Genomic DNA, 23,279 nt, shown 5'->3' with positions numbered 1-23,279 from the left:
GCTTGGAAGACAAGCGAGCCGATCATGGGTCACCAAATGGGTCACTTAACGGGTCATCTAACGGGTCACCGAACATGTCACCTAATGGGTCACCTAATGGGTCACCTAACGAGTCCCCTAAATAGCTCATCTAATATGTCACCTAACGGCTCACCTAATGGGTCAACTAATGAGTCACCTAACAGCTAACCTAATGAGTCACCTAATGAGCCAACTAACTGCTCACCGAATGAGTCACCTAACGGCTCACCTAATGGGTCACCTAATGGGTCACCTCATGGATAACCTAATGCGTTACCTAATGAGTCACCTAATGGGTCACCTAATGAGTCCTCTAATAGCTCATCTAATATGTCACCTAACGGCTCACCTAATGGGTCACCTAATGAGCCACCTAACTGCTCACCTAATGAGTCACCTAATGGGTCACCTCACGGGTAACGTAATGGGTCACCGAATGAGTCACCTAACGACTCACCTAATGGATCACCTAATGGCTCACCTAATGGGTCACCTAATGGGTCACGTAATGGGTCACCTCACGGTCACCGAATGAGTCACCTAACGGCTCACCTAATGGGTCACCTAATGGGTCACCTAATGGGTCACCTAATGGGTCACCTCACGGGTAACATAATGGGTCACCAAATAAGTCACCTAACTGCTCACCTAATGGGTCACCTAATGAGTCACCTAACGGCTCGCCTAATGGGTCACCTAATGGGTCACCTCACGGGTAACATAATGGGTCACCAAATAAGTCACCTAACTGCTCACCTAATGGGTCACCTAATGAGTCACCTAACGGCTCACCTAATGGGTCACCTAATGGGTCACCTCACGGGTAACATAATGGGTCACCTCACAGTCACCGAATGAGTCACCTAACGGCTCACCTAATGGGTCACCTCACGGGTAACGTAATGGGTCACCGAATGAGTCACCTAACGGCTCACCTAATGGGTCACCTAATGGGTCACCTCACGGATAACCTAATGAGTCACCTAATGGGTCACCTAACGGGTCACCTAATGGGTAACCTAACGGGTCACGTAACGGACCAATAGCGTCTCCCTCTGCTCGAGTGAGCATTTGGTCGACGCTCGTCTCCGGGGGGAGATGCTGAGCCAGTGATGGAAATTCAACATTACCATGGCATGCCTCAGTTGCTCCACAGGGCGGCCGTGACAAACCGATGAGTTGTTGAGATTCAAAGTTGCTCACAATTCGGTTTGTTAATTCAATATGATTTTAGTTTTTTTAAGTTGTAATGAACGTAGCGGTCCCTAGCATCAAGTGAATGTATTTCTTACGATATATACAAGTGTAAAACCGCGACTTTTACATCTAGAAAGTTGTATCCACCCACTCGAGCACTGACCCATCCATCACTCACACAGCCGTTCACTCAACCACTCACTCATCCACCTGCCTCCTCACCAACCCACTCGCTCACTTTTCCACACAACCACTCACCGACCCACTCACTCACCGTCTCACCTACCTACTCACCCACTTACACACCCATCCACTCACCCAATTACTCATCCACTCACTCAACCACCCACCATCCATCTACCACTCACTCGTACACCTAGCCCTCTTGGCAATCAAGTCGACACCATACCCAGGTGGAGTAGCTTGTTCATCATAAGTCGATGTCATTCGATCAACTATTATGAGCCATCTCTTGTCCGACCCAGATCCTATAACTGCCCTGAAGGTACCAGCTTCTTGACACGTAAAACGCCTTGGCATGTGGGACGTGAGGAGTCACGCTCCTGTAGATTGCAAAGTAAGGGAAGATGTCACTTAAGTAGTTTCATGCAGCTGAGCAAATGTTTCTTCTCTCCTGGTGACCCCACAATACGCCGCTGCTGTTCCTTCGTTTTGAACAAACTGTTCAGTGACGCTACTGCATCTTAACAAAAGACTGGTGTTTAATGGGGTCGCTAGACAACAGACTGACAGACCAGTGTCTGATGGGGTGTCTAGACAATAAACTGATAAACCAGCGTCTGATGGGGTGTCTAGACAATAGACTGATAGACCAGCGTCTGATGGGGTCTCTAGACAATAGACTGATAAACCAGTGTCTGATGGGGTGTCTAGACAATAGACTGATAGACCAGCGTCTGATGGGGTCTCTAGACAATAGACTGATAGACCAGTGTCTGATGGGGTGTCTAGACAATAGACTGATAGACCAGTGTCTGATGGGGTGTCTGGACAATAGACTGATAGACCAGCATCTGATGGGGTCTCTAGACAATAGACTGACAGACCAGCATCTGATGGGGTGTCTAGACAATAGACTGATAGACCAGCATCTGATGGGTGTCTAGACAATAGACTGATAGACCAGTGTCTGATGGGGTGTCTAGACAATAGACTGATAGACCAGCATCTGACGGGTGTCTAGACAATAGACTGATAGACCAGCATCTGATGGGTGTCTAGACAATAGACTGATAGACCAGTATCTGATGGGTGTCTAGACAATAGACTGATAAACCAGCATCTGATGGGGTGTCTAGACAATAGACTGATAGACCAGTGTCTGATGGGGTCTATAGACAATAGACTGATAGACCAGCATCTGATGGGTGTCTAGACAATAGACTGATAGACCAGCATCTGATGGGTGTCTAGACAATAGACTGATAGACCAGTATCTGATGGGTGTCTAGACAATAGACTGATAGACCAGCATCTGATGGGGTGTCTAGACAATAGACTGATAGACCAGTGTCTGATGGGGTGTCTAGACAATAGACTGACAGACCAGTGTCTGATGGGGTGTCTAGACAATAAACAGACAGACCAGTGTCTGATGGGGTGTCTAGACAATAGACTGATAGACCAGTATCTGATGGGGTGTCTAGACAATAGACTGACAGACCAGCATCTGATGGGATGTCTAGACAATAGACTGACAGACCAGTGTCTGATGGGGTGTCTAGACAATAGACTGATAGACCATCGTCTGATAGGGTGTCTAGACAATAGACTGATAGACCATCGTCTGATAGGGTGTCTAGACAATAGACCGACAGACCAGTGTCTGATGGGGTGTCTAGACAATAGACTGACAGACCAGCATCTGATGGGGTGTCTAGACAATAGACTGACAGACGAGTGTCTGATGGGGTGTCTAGACAATAGACTGATAGACCATCGTCTGATGGGGTGTCTAGACAATAGACTGACAGACCAGTGTCTGATGGGGTGTCTAGACAATAGACTGATAGACCATCGTCTGATGGGGTGTCTAGACAATAGACTGATAGACCAGTGTCTGATGGGTGTCTAGACAATAGACTGATAGACCAGTGTCTGATGGGGTGTCTAGACAATAGACTGATAGACCAGTGTCTGATGGGTGTCTAGACGATGTGCAAGCCAGTTTAAAGTTGCTTGTAGATGTATTTGTTTATTAGTCACAGTAAAAAGAATAATTGGATTTGGTAAAAAAAAAAATACCTCGGGAACTTTGACAAATGCTGCGCATTAATGTTCTATCATTAAGACCACAGAGTCTCAAAATATTCTCACTCCTGCACTGTCGGTGATTAGATGTCAGCTACTTCGCATAATATGCAGGAGGTTGTGGGTTCGATCCCGAGGTGAAAGGCAGCTGGCCAATGAGTCACCACCAACAATTTTCCAAGCTCTGTTGTCCTCTATTTAGGCCATAAGATGGAAATACAGAAAAAGAGTATTGAATCTATCCGTGTGCATATTTGAGCATTGTGCCCTCAAAAATGCAATGCGTCCCATGAACAATAATCTTGCCACTTACCGATGTCTACGTAAATATATAAATCAATGCTACTGCTCTTAACATTCCTTCAACTGTCCCACCATCCAGCCAGAGCTGTTGCCTTAAATAATGAAAGATAGAGCGGGCCCTGCCACTGTCACGTGTAGTGTGTACGAGTGACTCAGTCTATAAGAGGATGATCATTTCCCAAATGTCATCATGCCACCTTGACACCACTTTCATAATAACTGAGCGTGTTTCGATTTAAAGCTTTCGTGACTGTAGGGATTCATCTTCTTGGTTCTTTCGGTAAAGTGACGTAGAAGGAAAATAATAAAATAATAAAAATAAAAACATAATAAAATAATTCTCACGACGTTTCGGCCACAACGCAAGCAGCCGTCTTCAGGTGGAGAACAGGTCTGTCATTCAGACTCTGCCTTCTCGACAGACCTGTTCTCCACCTGAAGACGGCTGCTTGCATTGTGGCCGAAACGTCGTGAGAATTATTTTATTATGTTTTTTATTTTTTTATTTTCCTTCTACGTGACTTTACCGAAAGAACCAAGAAGAACTGAGCGTGTGTTTAGCTACAATAAATAGTGTGCATAAACTGTTCTGCTTACAATTTCTTTCAAAAAAAAAACCACTCTGTTGTAAAAAAATATATATATACCTATCAAGAAAAGAAAGAGATTTCTTGCAAATTGGATTGGATGCAACGTGTAACAGCAGCCATATCTGCCACGCTGCATAACAAAAGAGGCGTCAATATTTCTCAGCTGTTCCGTGGAAAATAAAGGCTCGCTCGTGTTCCATGAAGCCACAACAGGAACACATAGCGCCGCCACTGCTGCCACCAACACAGGACACGCACGGCTGCTACTGCTGCCTAACTGCCTTGGTCAAAGGCGATTAATAGCCCGAGCGGATCTGTGCAATTTTCGTGGTGGGGCGCCACTTTCCAAGGATGCTGGCGTGTCGTTGAGACTCCAGCGCGCAACTCCCTCTGCAATGTTCCCCCCTTGCCGACCCCTACCCATGGATGGACAACCGTGCGAGACACAAAGCTCCATAGCTCATCGGGTTCTTCTGGAATAAATGCACGCACAATACGTTATTTAAACTATATGACTTTTTTATCACCAGGTAAGGCCCACTGAACTATATGGCTTTGTTTCAGAAGTAACCTGGCCACAAATGATAGCTCAACAATGTGGTTTATCATCATGTGGAAATTTATAGTTGCCAAATACTCTAAATGCATGTTTCTAAACGTGGAGGGAAAAACGGGAGGACTCAGAGAAAAATCCACATGACCACGGGGATAACGTACAAACGCCAAATATGCAGGCGTCAGGGTAGGAATCGAACCCACGACCACCTGTATAACAGGCGAGCTAATAGTGCACTCTGGCAATGTGCAAGCGCAATCCTGATTGTCTTCAAAGATTTAGCACAATCAGGAGTATCTGGGTAAATTGGTAAAAAGCTACATTATGGTATAATGAGAAGTGTAATTTGAATACAACGTATGCCATAGTTCGGCTGCAGCACATTACTCCACTTCAAAAGAAACAATTTTTTACAGTCTGTGCTTGCTTTCAAAGTCAGGCCCCAGACTATCCAATCAACCAGCAAAAGAAATGAGCAGACAATATATCTCCTTCGTGTATCTGTCCCTCCACATAACAAGTGCATACATTTTTATACTTCGCGTCAACCACATGTCTGAGAGTGTACAATGTCGGAATACTGTGTTTCATCAGCAATCAAGTTTGCTTGGGCCAATGCTGGTGAGCTGAAAACATGTAATATCCTAAGATCCGCTATTTAACGTGAAGGTCCACGTTGCAATGCAAATACCTAACACAACCTAATAAATTGCGTCATATCTTGTGGTTGCCTTCTCTGTGTTCACTGACCATGGTTCTGAATGGCAGAATCAGAATACTGTATATATATTTATACTGGAGAAATCTGATGAGCTATGAAGCTCTGTCTCACAGATGTCCAGTAGTTTCACAGATGACCGTGTGTGTTCCTGTCCATGGATCTGAAAGGCTTTGTGTATTCGCTGTCCATGGGGCTGAACGGCCGGTTGTGTTCCCTGTCCATGGTGCTGAATGGCTGTGTGGATTTCATTTCCATGGTGCTGAATAGCTCTGTGTATTCGCTGTCCATGGGGCTGAACGGCCGTGTGTGTTCTATGTTCTTGGTGCTGAACGCCTATGTGTGTTCCCTGTCCATGGTGCTGAATGGCCGTATGGGTTTCCTGTTCATGGTTCTGAATGGCTGCGTGTGTTCCCTTTAGGTCTCACTGCGCGCCAGGTCACCACCATCGTCAGCATTTGCTCCATCAGCTTCGTGGTCATTGCTGCTGCTGTTGTCCTGCGAACCAGGTGATGGTCGTTACGATGATTATTATCAGAGTGACGATACATACGTTCATCAATTAATGTTAATTCGTCAGCTCACGGTAGACGCATCGATTCTTGTGTCTAACGGTCGATGTTTTTAATATTCAATGTTAGATTGGCATGCATCACAAGAGGCGCTACAATTCACCACTGTAATAAATATATTATTGAATCGAATCGTGACACAAAATCTTCATAATTCATTGAATTGTCATGGGGTGAATAGTTACACACCTTTATTAATGAATCATTACACCCTTAATGATGATGTAGTATTTATTCCCGTTTTTTATTTCAAATACGATTGTTGCTAGCTTATCGATTACGTAAAAATGGAAAAAAATTATTGTGGGAAACACTACAGAGCTTGATACAAATCTATCACATACAGCATTATAATCAAACGTTATCACAGGGCAAGCTTATTCTTAATTACACTTTATTAATGTTGGTTATAAAATCCTCCATTATGTCATAGAGGGACTCGTTCCAATCATTGGCTATTATAACAATGATAGCTATTTCGAAAACTACTACAGGGCAAACGTCCCTTATTCAGCAGACGTTTCTTCCGGAAATCGGCTTTAGGAAACTTTCTCATGAGTTTTGTAATAAACAGCACCGCGTGGTACCCGAGGACAGGTGCTGAACGATGATCTGGTCGCGATGTTTATCTGCTAGACTCACGGGGACTTATTTCCCCAACGCTCGCTGGCACTCTGTGAAACCAGTCGTCTTCTTTAAAACGATTGAAGACAACGGAAGAAAGTGTAACCGCTGATATCTTCTTCATCGCCTGTCCACTCTATCCATCATCATCATCATCACGCCACCGTCTCCACCACCTCCTTGTCCCTCTCTCCTTGTGTCATCCCTGCCAACTCTCTCCTCCACCACCCACAATGGCACCCTCTCCACAAACCTCCGTATTCCTCTCTCCACCACCTCATCGCATCACCCCACCTCCTCCTGCCCACTCATCCACCGCTCCTTTCACTTCTCTTCTTTCCCACCGCGACTGTGACCCCTCACCTCTCAACCACTGCCCCGATCTCCCTCGCCCTCTCAACCTCTCACCCGTCACCCCCTCCTCTGCCCTGCCCTGCAACCGTCGGACATGGGGCTTCTGCTCGCCCACCTGACTGCCCGCTCTGCACGCTCGCCCGCACCGCAGCTGGGTGCGCTCTCGCAACCGCCGCAACGTCCTGCAGCGAGACGGGGGCAGCGGCATCGAGGAGACCTGCCCCACCGTCTCGCCGTTCCACGCTTGCAAGGCCGCGGCGGCGGCGGCGTCGGCAGCGGCGGCGGCGGCGGCCGCTTCGGCGGCCACCTCGTCCATGACGGCGTCGTCGCGCGTCGGGACGTACGCCCCCTACGCCGAGCCGCCCTCGCCGGAGCCGGCGCGGCCGCCCTCCTCCTGCTCGACCGCGCCGGGCCAGCCACAGATGCTGCAGCACCTGGCCCAGCGTGCCCACCACCAGCTGCAGGGCCAGCCGCAACACCACCCCGCCGCGGCGCATCACCACCACCACCACCCGCCGCCGCCCCACCACCAGGCGCACCACCACGCTGCGTCGCACCACCACCAGCAGCAGCAGCAGCAGCACCTGCACGTGCTTCATCAAAAGCAGCAGCAGCAGCACGAGACGATGTTGCCGCCGTCCGTTTCGGCCGCGATGCCGGCGGTGGCGCGCGGGGCGGCCCCGGCGGCGGCGGCTCTGCAGTGCGCGCCGTCCGTCTCCACGGTGACGGCGGTCATCTGCGAGCGCCCGCGGGAGAGGCCGGCCGAGGGGCAGATGATGCAGGCGCCGCAGACGCTGGCGCAGATCGCGCCGCCCGCCGCCACCGCCGCCGCCGCCGCTGCGTCGATCGTCCCGGGCCTCCCGCTCGGGCCGCGCCTCTCGCTAGTGTCGCTGCCGGGCCTCGTGCCAGCCGGGAACGCCGCTCACGAGCCGAAAGTGCAGCAGCAGCAGCAGCAGCAGTATCAGCAGCAGCAGCTGCTGTTGCAACAGCAGCAGCTGCAGCAGCAACAGCTGCAACAGCAGCAGCAGCTGCAGCAACAGCAGCAACAGCAGCAGCAACAGCCGCTGATACCAACAATCTACAAAGTTCCATACGGCAGCAACAGGTAGGTGACCTAGGTGTTCGCATGCCAATAGGTCATAGGTCAGCCACTGAGTGGTGGGGGTTGGCGGGTCACGCGCAGACGGAGCGATGACGACGGTGGTGATGGCGGTGATGGTGTTCATGTGTGAGATGTCCGACTGCAAGGCAATGATGAAGCGGTGCCAGGCAGCTGGCAGTACAGCAAGTAGGGTTTTTTTTTAATGCTTGATTTCTTCTGGCAGACGCTGTCTGTCAGAGGAGTTTGCGAGTTGGGGGGGGAGGCGGGTTCTCTGGGTGCTCTGGTTTCCCTGCTGTGTGCAAATCATTCTCACAGAAAAGTAATTGGCCAAGCGAGTTAAGCAGGGGGCGGGGCTGCTTAGAACGAGACTTGAGACTCGTCGAGGCTGTTGCGGGGGGGAGGTGGTGGTACGGTTCAGTAAAACCAAACGGCATTGCCTCCGCACGATGCGTTGTGTGTCCGCCGACGAAGCTTTGTTCCTCCGGCGATGAATGAACGTCCTCGCCGGAAGGTTACAAGGGAATGGACGTGGTCGGTGAACCTTTTTTTGTTTCGTTTGAAGAAGGCTGCACAGCGACAACTACGATCCAGAGGGGGCGGCGCTCTGCGTCGTAGCGAACGCGACTCCTTCTCGTCCTGGGGCAGGGTGGATTTGCGAGCTTTGACAACGTTCCTTCGACATATTCTTGGCTCTTTCGGTAAAGTCACGTAGAAGGGAAAAGATAAAAGAATATCAATATTGTTTTATATTTATATAAATTTTATTATTTCCCTTGTATGAATCCCTGCAGCCACGAAAGCTTTAAATCAACATTTACGTTCCTTTAACACTTGTGATAGGTGGGGTACTGGGGGCTGGGGGCAGGGGGCAGGGGGCAGGGGTACAGGCAGTTACTGGAGCTTCCAGCAATTACTGTTACAATGTGAAATAATGAACAATGCTTTTGTCAATTCACTGCTGGCTGAAGGGTCCCCCAAAGTTACGGGTTGACCATACTTCACCACGCTGGTCAGTGCGGGTTGAGTGAAGTGTGGGGTGGGGGAGGGTGTTTGGGATTGGTTCAGATATATCACTCCGCCACTCACGTGAGCTGTGGCCGGGATTCGTACTCGTGTTGTCACTTGCGTGCTCAGAAGAAGGGCAATTTGCTTAAACGTCGACTATTATATATATATTCCTTCTAAGGCCACAGTGTTGTCGATGAACGTGTTGAGTTTTACACATTGCCGAGGCTTACTGTATCTCACGATGCGCTAACCACCGTGCCACTAACCACCGTGCTAACCGAACAGTGCCACTAAGCACTGCCCATTCGCCTTTTCACATTATGTTTTTAAATTTATTTGATGAATTATAATATTATTGTAAATGTATCTTAGCCCAAGTCCGGGACCTAAACATCCTCGTACAATTTTGTTTTATTGAATAAATAAATGCCTTTCAGACGCACGTGCATTGCACGGCTAACGTCACGGTGGCGAGATGTTAACTACCTCGCCTGGTATACAGGAGGTCGATGATTCGATCCCGACCCTGACCCCTGCTGCTCTATATTTGGAGTTTCCGCGTCTCTCTCGCCGTGGTCGCGTGGATTTGTTTTCTCCTGGTCCTCCACGTTTAGAATCAACGTGCGGTCAGATTGTTTGGCTGGTGCAAATTTCCACGCTGTGACCAGACATTTCGTTGAGCTGCGAGACTGTTTCTGAAAAAAAATAACTAAAAGCACACTGGGCCTTACCTGGTAAAATAATAAAAAGAAAATAGTTGTTTAGTTTAGTCTCCTCCATGCAGCACCAGCAGCAGCATGAGCAGCAGCATCTAGATCCTTGTGTGTCCTCTCTCTCCCTCTCCTCGTCTTCCCTGAACCCTCTGCTCCCGTCTCTCCGTTCCATCTCCGCCCCCCCCCTCCTCTCATTCCCCATTCTTTCTCTTCTTCCCTCTCCCGTTCCATGCTCTTCTCCCCGCACGTTACATTCCGTGGTCTCCACTCCCCTTAACCACATGGTGTTTCACGGGTAGGGAAAAAAATGTTTAACGCGATGCAGTGAATTGATTTTAACGAGAAGTGAATCCGTCAGCTCTATGGGGCCGGAATAATTCGGTCAACAAGCCCGATTCTGCTGATGAGACTTAAAAAAAAAGTAGAAACCGGTCCAGAGTCTTGCCGCTTCCTTTAAACCGAATGGTGCGAAACAAATGGGCGCTCTGAACGTTCATTCGTGAATGTGTGCAGTTCAAAAGGCATTGCTTATCAGAGCGGCTGCATTGAAACAGATGTGTTCATTATTTGGCGTTGTTCATTATCGCTGTAGCTGTTGTTGTTCATTCTTATAAATTCGATCTACTTGATAAGTTATTACTTTTGCATTTTTTTTTACAAGTAATGAAATGTTAACCATCTCATTTGCATAACAATGATGATTACTACCATTGTTGTTGTCGGTTGGAGCGGTGACGCAGCGGCTCAGCAGTAGCGTGTCCGGAGCTTGTTACGGAGGTTCCCAGTTCGAATCCAGCGGCCGCCCTGATCAACCTTTTCTCCCGTCGTTCTGAGACGTCTGCAAGTTGCAGGGTGGTGGGTGTCCCCGTTCACTGCTAAATCTCGGAACGCGCAAGCAAGCTCGACGTTAATTCTATTCAGAGAGGCAGAGCTCCATTGTTTTTAAAGACAATCGCACTCACTGCGGAAAACTGTAGCGACACGACCACGCTCGATGAGAGATGATGCCAAACTGCGCTACACGCGCTCCCGCACGGCCTTGTGTGGGAGCCTCGGCACTGTTTTATTCTGGTTCGTTTATGATGACGTAAGTCATCGGAACGAGAATGGCCAATAGTACGGTGTGTCTTCTTGGTTCTTTCGGTAAAGTCACGTTGAAGGGAAATAATACAATAATAAAACATAATAAAATAATTCTCACGACGTTTCGGCCACAACGCAAGCAGCCGTCCTCAGGTGAAAACCAGGTCTGTCGAGGCGACAGCGTCTGAATGAAACAGCACACGTGCTTGGAGCATATATATAAGCTGGGTTGGAAGGGGGGGAAAGGGCGCCTTGACAAAAGAATTTGCATATCAAGAGGAATTTAGCATATTTATGGGAAATGCAGGTATGTGATTAGTACTACTTATGCCCGTGCATTATGATGGATTAGCAGCATGAAAGGGAGGGGATATGGGAAATGCAGGTATGTGATTAGTACTACTTATGCCCGTGCATTATGCAGGATTAGCAGCATCAAAGGGAGGGGATAGGGGTAGCATTAATAAAGGGAAGAAGTGTGTGTATATGAGTCGTACTTGTACTACGCTCTGTCTGCCTCACTCACGGTGGAAATTGGTCCACCCCAAACCGTATCTACTGCACAAACCTTGGCAGTAGCTGCCGGGATACCCGATGCACGAATGGAAGTGTTGAAACTCTCCAGTAGTGTGCTACTGGTAATCCAGAACGGACCGTATAATGTATAATGACGCAATGCCCCGATCCACAAATGCGAAGGAGACGTCACAGTGATGATACACTCCGTTGTTTCTGTGCTCGACCACCTGAATGTGAAATCGTAAGTCGTTGTTCTTAATCTACATCGGCAGCTGTACGAGAGAAGAAGACGGTGGATATTAAATATAGTCCGGCCATCGTGTGCCCGGCATCGGAGGTCAAATTTTCCAAATTCCAAAATTTCCTGGAAATAATTACTCAATTGGGATTACGCAATAGCAGTCATCGCCTCCCCTCCTCCCTCCTCCCCCTTCCTTACCGGCAGACCCATGGCCCAAGTGACACTTGCCAATTACGTCATCCTGGTCTCTTGAGTTCTGACCTGGTGAATACAAAATAGACCCCCCAAAAAAGCATCTTGTTTGTAGAATGAAAAACAAAACATTTGCTCAATTTCTCCCCCATAAAAAAAAATCGCGTATATTTACGTTTCAATCGCATGTCATCTCTACGACTTGTCAATTGGCAGGCATATTCTTGGTTCTTTCGGTAAAGTCACGTAGAAGGGAAATATTTCCTTATGAATCCCTGCAGTCACGAAAGCTTGCAATCGAAACTTGGCAGGTGTATCGCGAGAGTGAGAATCGTCGTGTGCATACGCCGGCCACTAACAACACCGGGGCCAGTTACTTGAACGATGAATTAAGAATGTAACTCGAATAAAACCGATGCATCATTGAAGTGCCGATTGAGAGGCTGCATGAATCTCATTTAAGCTCTCTCCTCGAGGGCTGACACCATTCAGTGAATTGGCTCATTGTCTGCTATAAAACAAACAAGCAAACACATTTATAGACCGATGGCCTTATCTTGATGGGCAAAATCATGACCATTACTTAACATCAGCCGCAATCTATCCAACGCTGATGGTATCGCCATCGGTAGTTAACACCTCGCCTGGTATACACGAGGTAGTTGGGGGGAGGGTGGGGAGGGGCTGGGTGGAGAGGGTGGGGCTGGGTGGGGGGTGAGAGGGGTGGGGCTGGGTGGGGGGTGAGAGGGGTGGGGCTGGGTGGGGAGGGGCTGGTCACCCCGTGGTGCCCTTAAAAACTCAACGTTTAACCTACTCACGCCGGCTTGTGCCCGCCCTCACAGTCGGCGATATTTGCGGAATACACCACGCCGCCGTTGACCCTGGTCATTGACCGAGCAACCCAACGTTCCTACCAGCTCCCTCCGCAGGAATGTGTTTAAACCAATAACCCCACGATTGTATTCCATATACTCAAAGCCTCGCTCGAGTCGAGCCGATCATTTTCTTTGGCCGATTGAGTGCTTTTGATTTCGAGACACGAGGGTGGCCCAGAGAAAAACCCCTCCCATCCACGCGAGGAGGTCGCAACAACACCCAACCTACCCCCGCCCTCCGTCGCCGCATGGTCGGAAACCGTCTTTGCTGTACTTCAACATCTTTGCAGGCACCGCTGCCTTTAATTCCTCACTGGTTTATTTTTGGGTTAGGTCGTGTTGGTGTAACCGACGCTTGCAATTGATTGGCGTTCACCCCGAGGACGCGGTCTAGCGACCCGAAAAGGAGGCTAATTTGTGAAATCGTAAACATCGAATCGTAATTTCGCGTGTTGCGCAAGCCCGCGGATGACAATTACTCGATCACTCCTCGCGTGATCCACCAATCCCCCCCCCCTCACCTACCTTCCTATGCACGTGCGTTGAACTTCTGTCGTAGCGTACGTAGCCAACCATGCTAATCGGAGGTGCCGTCCAACCCCTCCCCTCCCCCACCGTGCCTCCCTCCACACTTTTGCAAGAAAAGCAACGAGAGCGTTGGCCAGGGGTCAAGTGACGGTGGGGGGCCGCCTTAGAGGAGGCGGCCGTTGCTGCAGCCCTCGGATTATTCCGTCCCGTGGCACAAGCCCCCAAGCAGCGGGGGGGGGGGGCGCTGTGTGCTCAAAGCATCGGCGTAGGCAGAGGGTTTGGTTTGAGCGAAATATGAACGGCGATTGTCCTCTGCGTGATTGTTCATGTGCAAATTCTCCGAGGCGAATCGTGCCCGCCCCCCCCCCACACACAATGCCACGGATGTCACGTGTCCGAATAAATCATTAGCATGTATTGTTTTTTTTTACTTTTATTTTACTTTTAAAATTGTCGTCCAGGAATACAAATTCAAATGTGGCTCCTTAACTTACGACGTATGGGCCTATCAAGACTGTTTGGGCGAGTGTTGTTATTAAGCCTCTTTCATGGAAATGGGCTGAAATTTACGTTGGGGAAGTTAACTCATGCCCGGCCACCTTTGTTTTTCCAGTGCTCATAATGTTCTACCAAAGCAACAGTCATGGTTGGCTGAGTTGACGCTATGAGTGGCTCTACAATCCAGGCTCAGATGTGGAATCTGGTAAATAGGCCCAAAGTCATATTAATATTGCCACCCACCGTGTACAAATTCCGATTATCTTCTTGGTTTTTTCGGTAAAGTCACGTAGAAGGGAAGTAATAAAATAATAAAAATAAAACATAATAAAATTATTCTCACGACGTTTCGGCCACAACGCAAGCAGCCGTCCTCAGGTGAAACCAGGTCTGTCGGGGAGACAGCGTCTGAAAAAATTCCGATTAGTGAGCACAGCACCGTAATTCGAATGTGTTACAAGTTGTAACGCATTGGTAATGGTGTTATTATTGCGTTCTGCATTTAATTGACACTGCCCTGTCTTCCGCGGTTGAGCGTGAGACCTTGGGTCGCTACGGCCTTCACGTAGGTGCTCATTAACAGCACTTGCCCCAAGAGTTGTTCAAGGCTATTCGGAGGATCTTTGTCTTTGCTACTGCCTTCCCAGAGACGGCCAATCAGCTGCAGGCAGCACAATGAGATGGGCATGGACTCGGGCCCGAGGAGTAGCCACCGGTCGGGGTGGAGTAAGCACGGGGTCGGGGTGGAGTAGGCACGGGGTGGAGTAGGCACGGCGTGGAGTAGACACGGGGTGGAGTAGGCACGGGGTCGGGGTGGAGTAGGCACGGGGTGGAGTAGGCACGGGGTGGAGTGGACACGGGGTGGAGTGGACACGGGGTGGAGTGGACACGGGGTGGAGTGGACACGGGGTGGAGTAGGCACGGGGTGGAGTAGGCACGGGTGGAGTAGGCACGGGGTGGAGTAGGCACGGGGTGGAGTAGGTACGGGGTCGGGGTGGAGTAGCCACGGGGTGGAGTAGACACGGGGTGGAGTAGACACGGGGTGGAGTAGGCACGGGGTGGAGTAGGCACAGGGTGGAGTAGGCACGGGGTGGAGTAGGCACGGGGTGGAGTAGGCACGGGGTGGAGTAGCCACGGGGTGGAGTAGGCACGGGGTGGAGTAGACACGGGGTGGAGTAGGCACGGGGTGGAGTAGGCACGGGGTGGAGTAGGCACGGGGTGGAGTAGGCACGGGGTGGAGTAGGCACGGGGTGGAGTAGGCACGGGGTCGGGGTGGAGTAGGCACGGGGTGGAGTAGCCACGGGGTGGAGTAGCCACGGGGTGGAGTAGCCACGGGGTGGAGTAGGCACGGGGTGGAGTAGGCACGGGGTCGGGGTGGAGTAGGCACGGGGTGGAGTAGGCACGGGGTGGAGTAGGCACGGGGTCGGGGTGGAGTAGGCACAGGGTGGAGTAGGCACGGGGTGGAGTAGGCACAGGGTGGAGTAGGCACAGGGTGGAGTAGGCACAGGGTGGAGTAGCCACGGGGTGGAGTAGGCACGGGGTGGAGTAGGCACAGGGTGGAGTAGGCACAGGGTGGAGTAGGCACGGGGTGGAGTAGGCACGGGGTGGAGTAGGCACGGGGTGGAGTAGACACGGGGTGGAGTAGGCACAGGGTGGAGTAGGCACAGGGTGGAGTAGGCACAGGGTGGAGTAGGCACGGGGTGGAGTAGGCACGGGGTGGAGTAGGCACGGGGTCGGGGTGGAGTAGGCACGGGGTCGGGGTGGAGTAGGCACGGGGTCGGGGTGGAGTAGGCACGGGGTGGAGTAGGTACGGGGTGGAGTAGGCACGGGGTGGAGTAGGAACGGGGTGGAGTACGCACGGGGTGGAGTAGGCACGGGGTGGAGTAGACACGGGGTGGAGTAGGCACGGGGTGGAGTAGGCACGGGGTGGAGTAGACACGGGGTGGAGTAGGCACGGGGTCGGGGTGGAGTAGGCACGGGGTGGAGTAGGCACGGGGTGGAGTAGGCACGGGGTGGAGTAGGCACGGGGTGGAGTAGGCACGGGGTGGAGTAGGCACGGGGTGGAGTAGACACGGGGTGGAGTAGGCACAGGGTGGAGTAGGCACGGGGTCGGGGTGGAGTAGGCACGGGGTGGAGTAGGCACGGGGTGGAGTAGGCACGGGGTCGCGGTGGAGTAGGCACGGGGTGGAGTAGGCACGGGGTCGGGGTGGAGTAGGCACGGGGTGGAGTAGGCACGGGGTCGGGGTGGAGTAGGCACTGGGTGGAGTAGGCACGGGGTCGGGGTGGAGTAGGCACGGGGTGGAGTAGGCACGGGGTCGGGGTGGAGTAGGCACGGGGTGGAGTAGGCACGGGGTCGCGGTGGAGTAGGCACGGGGTGGAGTAGGCACGGGGTCGGGGTGGAGTAGGCACTGGGTGGAGTAGGCACGGGGTCGGGGTGGAGTAGGCACGGGGTCGGGGTGGAGTAGGCACGGGGTGGAGTAGGCACGGGGTCGGGGTGGAGTAGGCACGGGGTGGAGTAGGCACGGGGTCGGGGTGGAGTAGGCACGGGGTCGGGGTGGAGTAGGCACGGGGTGGAGTAGGCACGGGGTGGAGTAGGCACGGGGTGGAGTAGGCACGGGGTGGAGTAGGCACGGGGTGGAGTAGGCACGGGGTGGAGTAGGCACGGGGTCGGGGTGGAGTAGGCACGGGGTCGGGGTGGAGTAGCCACGGGGTGGAGTAGCCACGGGGTGGAGTAGGCACGGGGTGGAGTAGGCACGGGGTCGGGGTGGAGTAGGCACGGGGTGGAGTAGGCACGGGGTCGGGGTGGAGTAGGCACGGGGTGGAGTAGGCACGGGGTGGAGTAGGCACGGGGTGGAGTAGGAACGGGGTGGAGTAGGCACGGGGTGGAGTAGGCACGGGGTGGAGTAGGCACGGGGTGGAGTAGGCACGGGGTGGAGTAGACACTGGGTGGAGTGGACACGGGGTGGAGTGGACACGGGGTGGAGTGGACACGGGGTGGAGTGGACACGGGGTGGAGTAGGCACGGGGTGGAGTAGGCACGGGTGGAGTAGGCACGGGGTGGAGTAGGCACGGGGTGGAGTAGGTACGGGGTCGGGGTGGAGTAGCCACGGGGTGGAGTAGACACGGGGTGGAGTAGACACGGGGTGGAGTAGGCACGGGGTGGAGTAGGCACAGGGTGGAGTAGGCACGGGGTGGAGTAGGCACGGGGTGGAGTAGGCACGGGGTGGAGTAGCCACGGGGTGGAGTAGGCACGGGGTGGAGTAGACACGGGGTGGAGTAGGCACGGGGTGGAGTAGGCACGGGGTGGAGTAGGCACGGGGTGGAGTAGGCACGGGGTGGAGTAGGCACGGGGTCGGGGTGGAGTAGGCACGGGGTGGAGTAGCCACGGGGTGGAGTAGCCACGGGGTGGAGTAGCCACGGGGTGGAGTAGGCACGGGGTGGAGTAGGCACGGGGTCGGGGTGGAGTAGGCACGGGGTGGAGTAGGCACGGGGTGGAGTAGGCACGGGGTGGAGTAGGCACGGGGTCGGGGTGGAGTAGCCACGGGGTGGAGTAGCCACGGGGTGGAGTAGGCACGGGGTGGAGTAGGCACGGGGTCGGGGTGGAGTAGGCACAGGGTGGAGTAGGCACGGGGTGGAGTAGACACGGGGTGGAGTAGGCACGGGGTGGAGTGGACACGGGGTGAAGTAGGCACAGGGTGGAGTAGGCACGGGGTCGGGGTGGAGTAGGCACGGGGTCGGGGTGGAGTAGGCACGGGGTCGGGGTGGAGTAGGCACGGGGTGGAGTAGGTACGGGGTGGAGTAGGCACAGGGTGGAGTAGGCACAGGGTGGAGTAGCCACGGGGTGGAGTAGGCACGGGGTGGAGTAGGCACAGGGTGGAGTAGGCACAGGGTGGAGTAGGCACAGGGTGGAGTAGCCACGGGGTGGAGTAGGCACGGGGTGGAGTAGGCACAGGGTGGAGTAGGCACAGGGTGGAGTAGGCTCGGGGTGGAGTAGGCACGGGGTGGAGTAGCCACGGGGTGGAGTGGACACGGGGTGGAGTAGGCACAGGGTGGAGTAGGCACAGGGTGGAGTAGGCACAGGGTGGAGTAGGCTCGGGGTGGAGTAGGCTCGGGGTGGAGTAGCCACGGGGTGGAGTGGACACGGGGTGGAGTAGGCACAGGGTGGAGTAGGCACAGGGTGGAGTAGGCACAGGGTGGAGTAGCCACGGGGTGGAGTAGGCACGGGGTGGAGTAGGCACAGGGTGGAGTAGGCACAGGGTGGAGTAGGCTCGGGGTGGAGTAGGCACGGGGTGGAGTAGGCACGGGGTGGAGTAGCCACGGGGTGGAGTAGACACGGGGTGGAGTAGGCACAGGGTGGAGTAGGCACAGGGTGGAGTAGGCACAGGGTGGAGTAGGCACGGGGTGGAGTAGACACGGGGTGGAGTAGACACGGGGTGGAGTAGACACGGGGTGGAGTAGGCACGGGGTCGGGGTGGAGTAGGCACGGGGTCGGGGTGGAGTAGGCACGGGGTCGGGGTGGAGTAGGCACGGGGTGGAGTAGGTACGGGGTGGAGTAGGCACGGGGTGGAGTAGGCACGGGGTGGAGTAGACACGGGGTGGAGTAGACACGGGGTGGAGTAGACACGGGGTGGAGTAGGCACGGGGTCGGGGTGGAGTAGGCACGGGGTGGAGTAGGCACGGGGTGGAGTAGGCACGGGGTCGCGGTGGAGTAGGCACGGGGTGGAGTAGGTACGGGGTGGAGTAGGCACGGGGTGGAGTAGACACGGGGTGGAGTAGGCACAGGGTGGAGTAGGCACGGGGTCGGGGTGGAGTAGGCACGGGGTGGAGTAGGCACAGGGTGGAGTAGGCACGGGGTCGGGGTGGAGTAGGCACGGGGTGGAGTAGGCACGGGGTGGAGTAGGCACGGGGTCGCGGTGGAGTAGGCACGGGGTGGAGTAGGCACGGGGTCGGGGTGGAGTAGGCACGGGGTGGAGTAGGCACGGGGTCGGGGTGGAGTAGGCACGGGGTGGAGTAGGCACGGGGTGGAGTAGGCACGGGGTGGAGTAGGCACGGGGTGGAGTAGGAACGGGGTGGAGTAGGCACGGGGTGGAGTAGGCACGGGGTGGAGTAGGCACGGGGTGGAGTAGACACGGGGTCGGGGTGGAGTAGGCACGGGGTGGAGTAGGCACGGGTTGGAGTAGGCACGGGGTGGAGTAGGCACGGGGTCGGGGTGGAGTAGGCACGGGGTGGAGTAGGCACGGGTTGGAGTAGGCACGGGGTGGAGTAGGCACGGGGTCGGGGTGGAGTAGCCACGGGGTCGGGGTGGAGTAGGCACGGGGTGGAGTAGGCACGGGGTGGAGTAGACACGGGGTGGAGTAGGCACGGGGTGGAGTAGCCACGGGGTGGAGTAGCCACGGGGTCGGGGTGGAGTAGACACGGGGTGGAGTAGACACGGGGTGGAGTAGCCACGGGGTCGGGGTGGAGTAGGCACGGGGTGGAGTAGGCACGGGGTGGAGTAGCCACGGGGTGGAGTAGCCACGGGGTGGAGTAGCCACGGGGTGGAGTAGGCACGGGGTGGAGTAGACACGGGGTGGAGTAGGCACGGGGTGGAGTAGCCACGGGGTCGGGGTGGCGTAGGCACGGGGTGGAGTAGGCACGGGGTGGAGTAGCCACGGGGTGGAGTAGCCACGGGGTCGGGGTGGAGTAGGCACGGGGTGGAGTAGACACGGGGTGGAGTAGCCACGGGGTCGGGGTGGAGTAGGCACGGGGTGGAGTAGGCACGGGGTGGAGTAGCCACGGGGTGGAGTAGGCACGGGGTGGAGTAGGCACGGGGTGGAGTAGGCACGGGGTGGAGTAGCCACGGGGTGGAGTAGGCACGGGGTGGAGTAGGTACGGGGTGGAGTAGGCACGGGGTGGAGTAGGCACGGGGTGGAGTAGCCACGGGGTGGAGTAGCCACGGGGTGGAGTGGGCACGGGGTGGAGTAGGCACGGGGTGGAGTAGACACGGGGTCGGGGTGGAGTAGCCACGGGGTGGAGTAGCCACGGGGTGGAGTAGGCACGGGGTGGAGTTGGCACGGGGTCGGGGTGGAGTAGCCACGGGGTCAACCAACAATCTTGGTTGTTTCTAGATTTGAAGCTTTCGTGACTGCAGGAATCCATACTCTTTGGTTCTTTTGGTAAAGTCGCAGCAGACATTGCGGCTATCGCGATTTTCACCTGAAAAGGGGCGCTTGTGTTGCGTTCGAAACGTCGTGATTTATTTTGTTTCATTTTTACCTACGTGACTTTACCGAAGGAACCAAAGAGTAATCTTGGTTGTCGGGTTGACTCGGCCCATTCCCTACTTCAGGGTGAATAAAACGAGTACCACTTCGTGATGAAGGCAACAGTTGGATGGTTATATGGACAGACTTGCTCCCTCGTAGAAAAACGTGGAATTTCCACCGCTGACTGTGCAGGACTAAAGAAAAAAAGCAGGAGATGAGCAACCAATCGCTCACCTGAGCAGGAGGTCACACTTGAGGACTTTGTTAATCTGTGCGAGGGACACCTTTGCACCTGGGGCAATTGCTCCATTTTGGGGGATTCGAGTCTTCGGACGGCACAGCGCTACCCTGGCACCGTCGCGCGCCGATCTTACCACCGCAGCCTACGCACGTGCAGATGTACGGCACGGGGCGTACATTTCACACACCGCTGAGAACCACCGAGAGAGGAATCTACAGCGAATGGCAACTTGAGTTCCTATCGCCTCAACAAGTCCCCTGTAACACGCAATAGGCTTTCGCGACCAATATTATCCATAATAGACGGGGTTTTTTGGGTTAGATCACGTAAATATAAACGTGTCGTTGAACTCGCCACCACCTGACACAGCCAATTAGTAAGGTTTGTCACGTAAACAAAGCGTGGCAAATCGTTACTAGTTATGTTCGTTACTAGTCGTGTTGTGGGTTTTTACTCTCCAACACACAACCGGTGTGTTGATTTTGTAATTAATTGCCATGTTTTGTTTCAGTGACATATTACTAATTGGCTGTGTCGGGTGGTGCCGGGTTTAACGACGCATTTATGTTTACATGATTGAACCCAAAAACCTCTTATGGATAAGTCCCCTATACTCAAAGCCTGTCATGGTGGCGAGATGTTAACTACCTCGCCTGGTATGCAGGAGATCCTGGCTTCGATACCGATCCTGACGCCCGTTTAATATTTAGAGTTTGCGTGTCCCTGTCCCAGTGGTCGTGTGGGTTTTTTCTCCGGGTGCTCCGGGTTTTCCCTTCCACATTTAGAATCAACATCACGCGTTTAGAGTATTTGGCTGCGATAAAGGCCCACGTGATGATGATGATGAGCTACTTCGTCGAGCTCTCGTTTGTGATAGCTAGGTCGCTTCTGATAAAGAGCTGAATCGCTCAGTGGGCCTTACATGGCAAAAGAGAAATAGTTTAGTTTAACATGAAGTAAAAATAGTTTACATTTTAGTTTTGCTTGTCCCGAGCCAGTGATTGGAAACCTTCCATTATCCGAGCGAGAGATCATTGGCTTCCCGTGACAACAGCTGGGATCACCCACACAATGTTTGTTTGTTTGTAAACCCAGCGGGGTGATGATGATAATAATGATAATTCCATTTATACAGCGATTTTCATCAAGGCTTTCAAAGCGCTGTACAGGACACAGCAGCAGCAGCAGACACTCAGCATAACAATGACATTATACTGGTAGGAACATCCTGGTTACACCAGCCCACAGGGGATTATTGTGTCCGTCCGTCCGTCGTGCATCCAAAAATGGGAGGGGTGGGGCTGGGTGGAGAGGGGAGGGTGGGGAGGGGCTGGGTGGGGAGGGTGGGGCTGGGTGGGGGGTAGGAGGGGTGGGGCTGGGTGGGGAGGGGCTGGTCACCCCGCGGTGCCCTTAAACGTGTAACCGACTCACGCCGGCTTGTGCCCGCCCTCACAGTCGGCCATATTTGCGGAATACACCACGCCGCCGTTGACTCTGGCCATTGACCGAGCAATCCAACGTTCCTACCAGCTCCCTCCGCAGGAATGTGTTAAATATCTTCTAATAATAATTTACTATATTAACTGAAAGTAAAATAAGCGGAAGCGGATAAATTTGTTTTAAGGCGCATATAAATCATGTCCACTACTCTGAGATCCTGATATGTCTCGTAGAAGAGCGTTCCTTAGCCTGGGGGGTTACCCGGGAAAACATCTCGGTTACCAATAGAAAGAAGCCTCGGCCTAGGAATGCAGAGAAGATCTGCCTCATGCCCAGATCTTAGAGACCTTGAGAGGACATGTGGGTGCAGCATGTCAATGATGTAGGCTGAATTGATCCGTCTGATATTTGAACTTTTAATGCCTTGCACTTGTGAGTAGTCCGGTGCTCTATGATTAATATTTCTCATATTCTTTGATATATAATTGAAAGGGGATGGGAGGGGCAGTGGTTAGCGCAATGGACAATGAACCCACGAACATGACTCCTGTCAGCACCATCAGTTTGGAATGACATCTGAACCAACCTTTTAACTAAACCCTCACCGACCAGTGCGGTCAAGTGTGGTCAAAAAACCCACGTGATCAAGGACGGCGCAAGGGAGGCTTTGATCTAGCAGCAGTGGATCGACAACGAGCTGTAGATTATACTTAAAAAAAACAACTTGGGCATCGAGTAAGTTCTCGAGTAACTGACACGAGTACTTTTACGGGGTTGAAATTCAATACTCCTCCAGTTCGGCTTTTACGCTCAAACATCTTGAGCATTCAATTTGCCCGTGTGCCCTGCACCGCCACTTCAAGGAAGTCACTTAGAAGAATGATATCTCAGTCGATGCGTGCATTTTTAAAAATTGTTTTGTGGCCGTGCAACCAAAATAACTATGGACCGCGTAGTTAAACCGCTGCGGTTTGCGCTCCTTCGACGGAGAAGTGCTCTGAACGTGGCCAGCCGACCTCGAAATTTCCATTTAGGCTCCTGAACGCATTATACTGCACGCGAATAATACAATAGAGTTCATTTCCGGTAAGTGCCAATGAGTGTTCTGGAGCATCTCTTAAAATTTCCACCGCTCGATTTTTTTTTTTTATCGGAGACAACCGACGGCAGAACGACTTCGTGAACCGCATTTCAATGCCCCCCCCCCCCCCCACGGCCGCGGGTCGATCGCGAGCATCGCAAAAAATGAACCGGGGGTGGGTGGGGGGGGGGGTGTTTCTCTAAAATGATCCGCCGTCAACCGGAGCGGCGCGGGGATGTCCCGCGTCTGTTGCTCCGATATAAAATGTCCCGTGTGCGTGCTCGACGAAGCAAGCGTGTGCGAGGCC

The 23,279-nt window shown here is 53.3% G+C and overlaps 1 protein-coding gene across 1 annotated transcript in view; it reads left to right on the top strand.

The window, feature by feature from the left end:
* LOC144730622 (uncharacterized) overlaps positions 1 to 8,803 on the top strand; it is a 74,946-nt gene extending 66,143 nt beyond the window's left edge. Inside the window, exons 3-6 of the mRNA XM_078611269.1 lie at positions 6,078 to 6,165; positions 7,358 to 7,643; positions 7,773 to 8,141; positions 8,780 to 8,803. Of these exons, the coding sequence (XP_078467395.1) occupies positions 6,078 to 6,165; positions 7,358 to 7,643; positions 7,773 to 8,141; positions 8,780 to 8,803 (767 nt within the window). The remainder of the gene's footprint in view (positions 1 to 6,077; positions 6,166 to 7,357; positions 7,644 to 7,772; positions 8,142 to 8,779) is intronic.
* The last annotated feature ends 14,476 nt before the right edge of the window (positions 8,804 to 23,279 follow it).

The sequence above is a fragment of the Lampetra planeri genome, chromosome 36 (genome assembly GCF_965212315.1).
Source record: "Lampetra planeri chromosome 36, kcLamPlan1.2.h2, whole genome shotgun sequence".
Taxonomy (NCBI): Eukaryota; Metazoa; Chordata; class Hyperoartia; order Petromyzontiformes; family Petromyzontidae; genus Lampetra; species Lampetra planeri.
The sequence above is the reverse complement of the archived record's forward strand: the minus strand, read 5'-3'. Positions and strand labels throughout refer to the sequence as shown.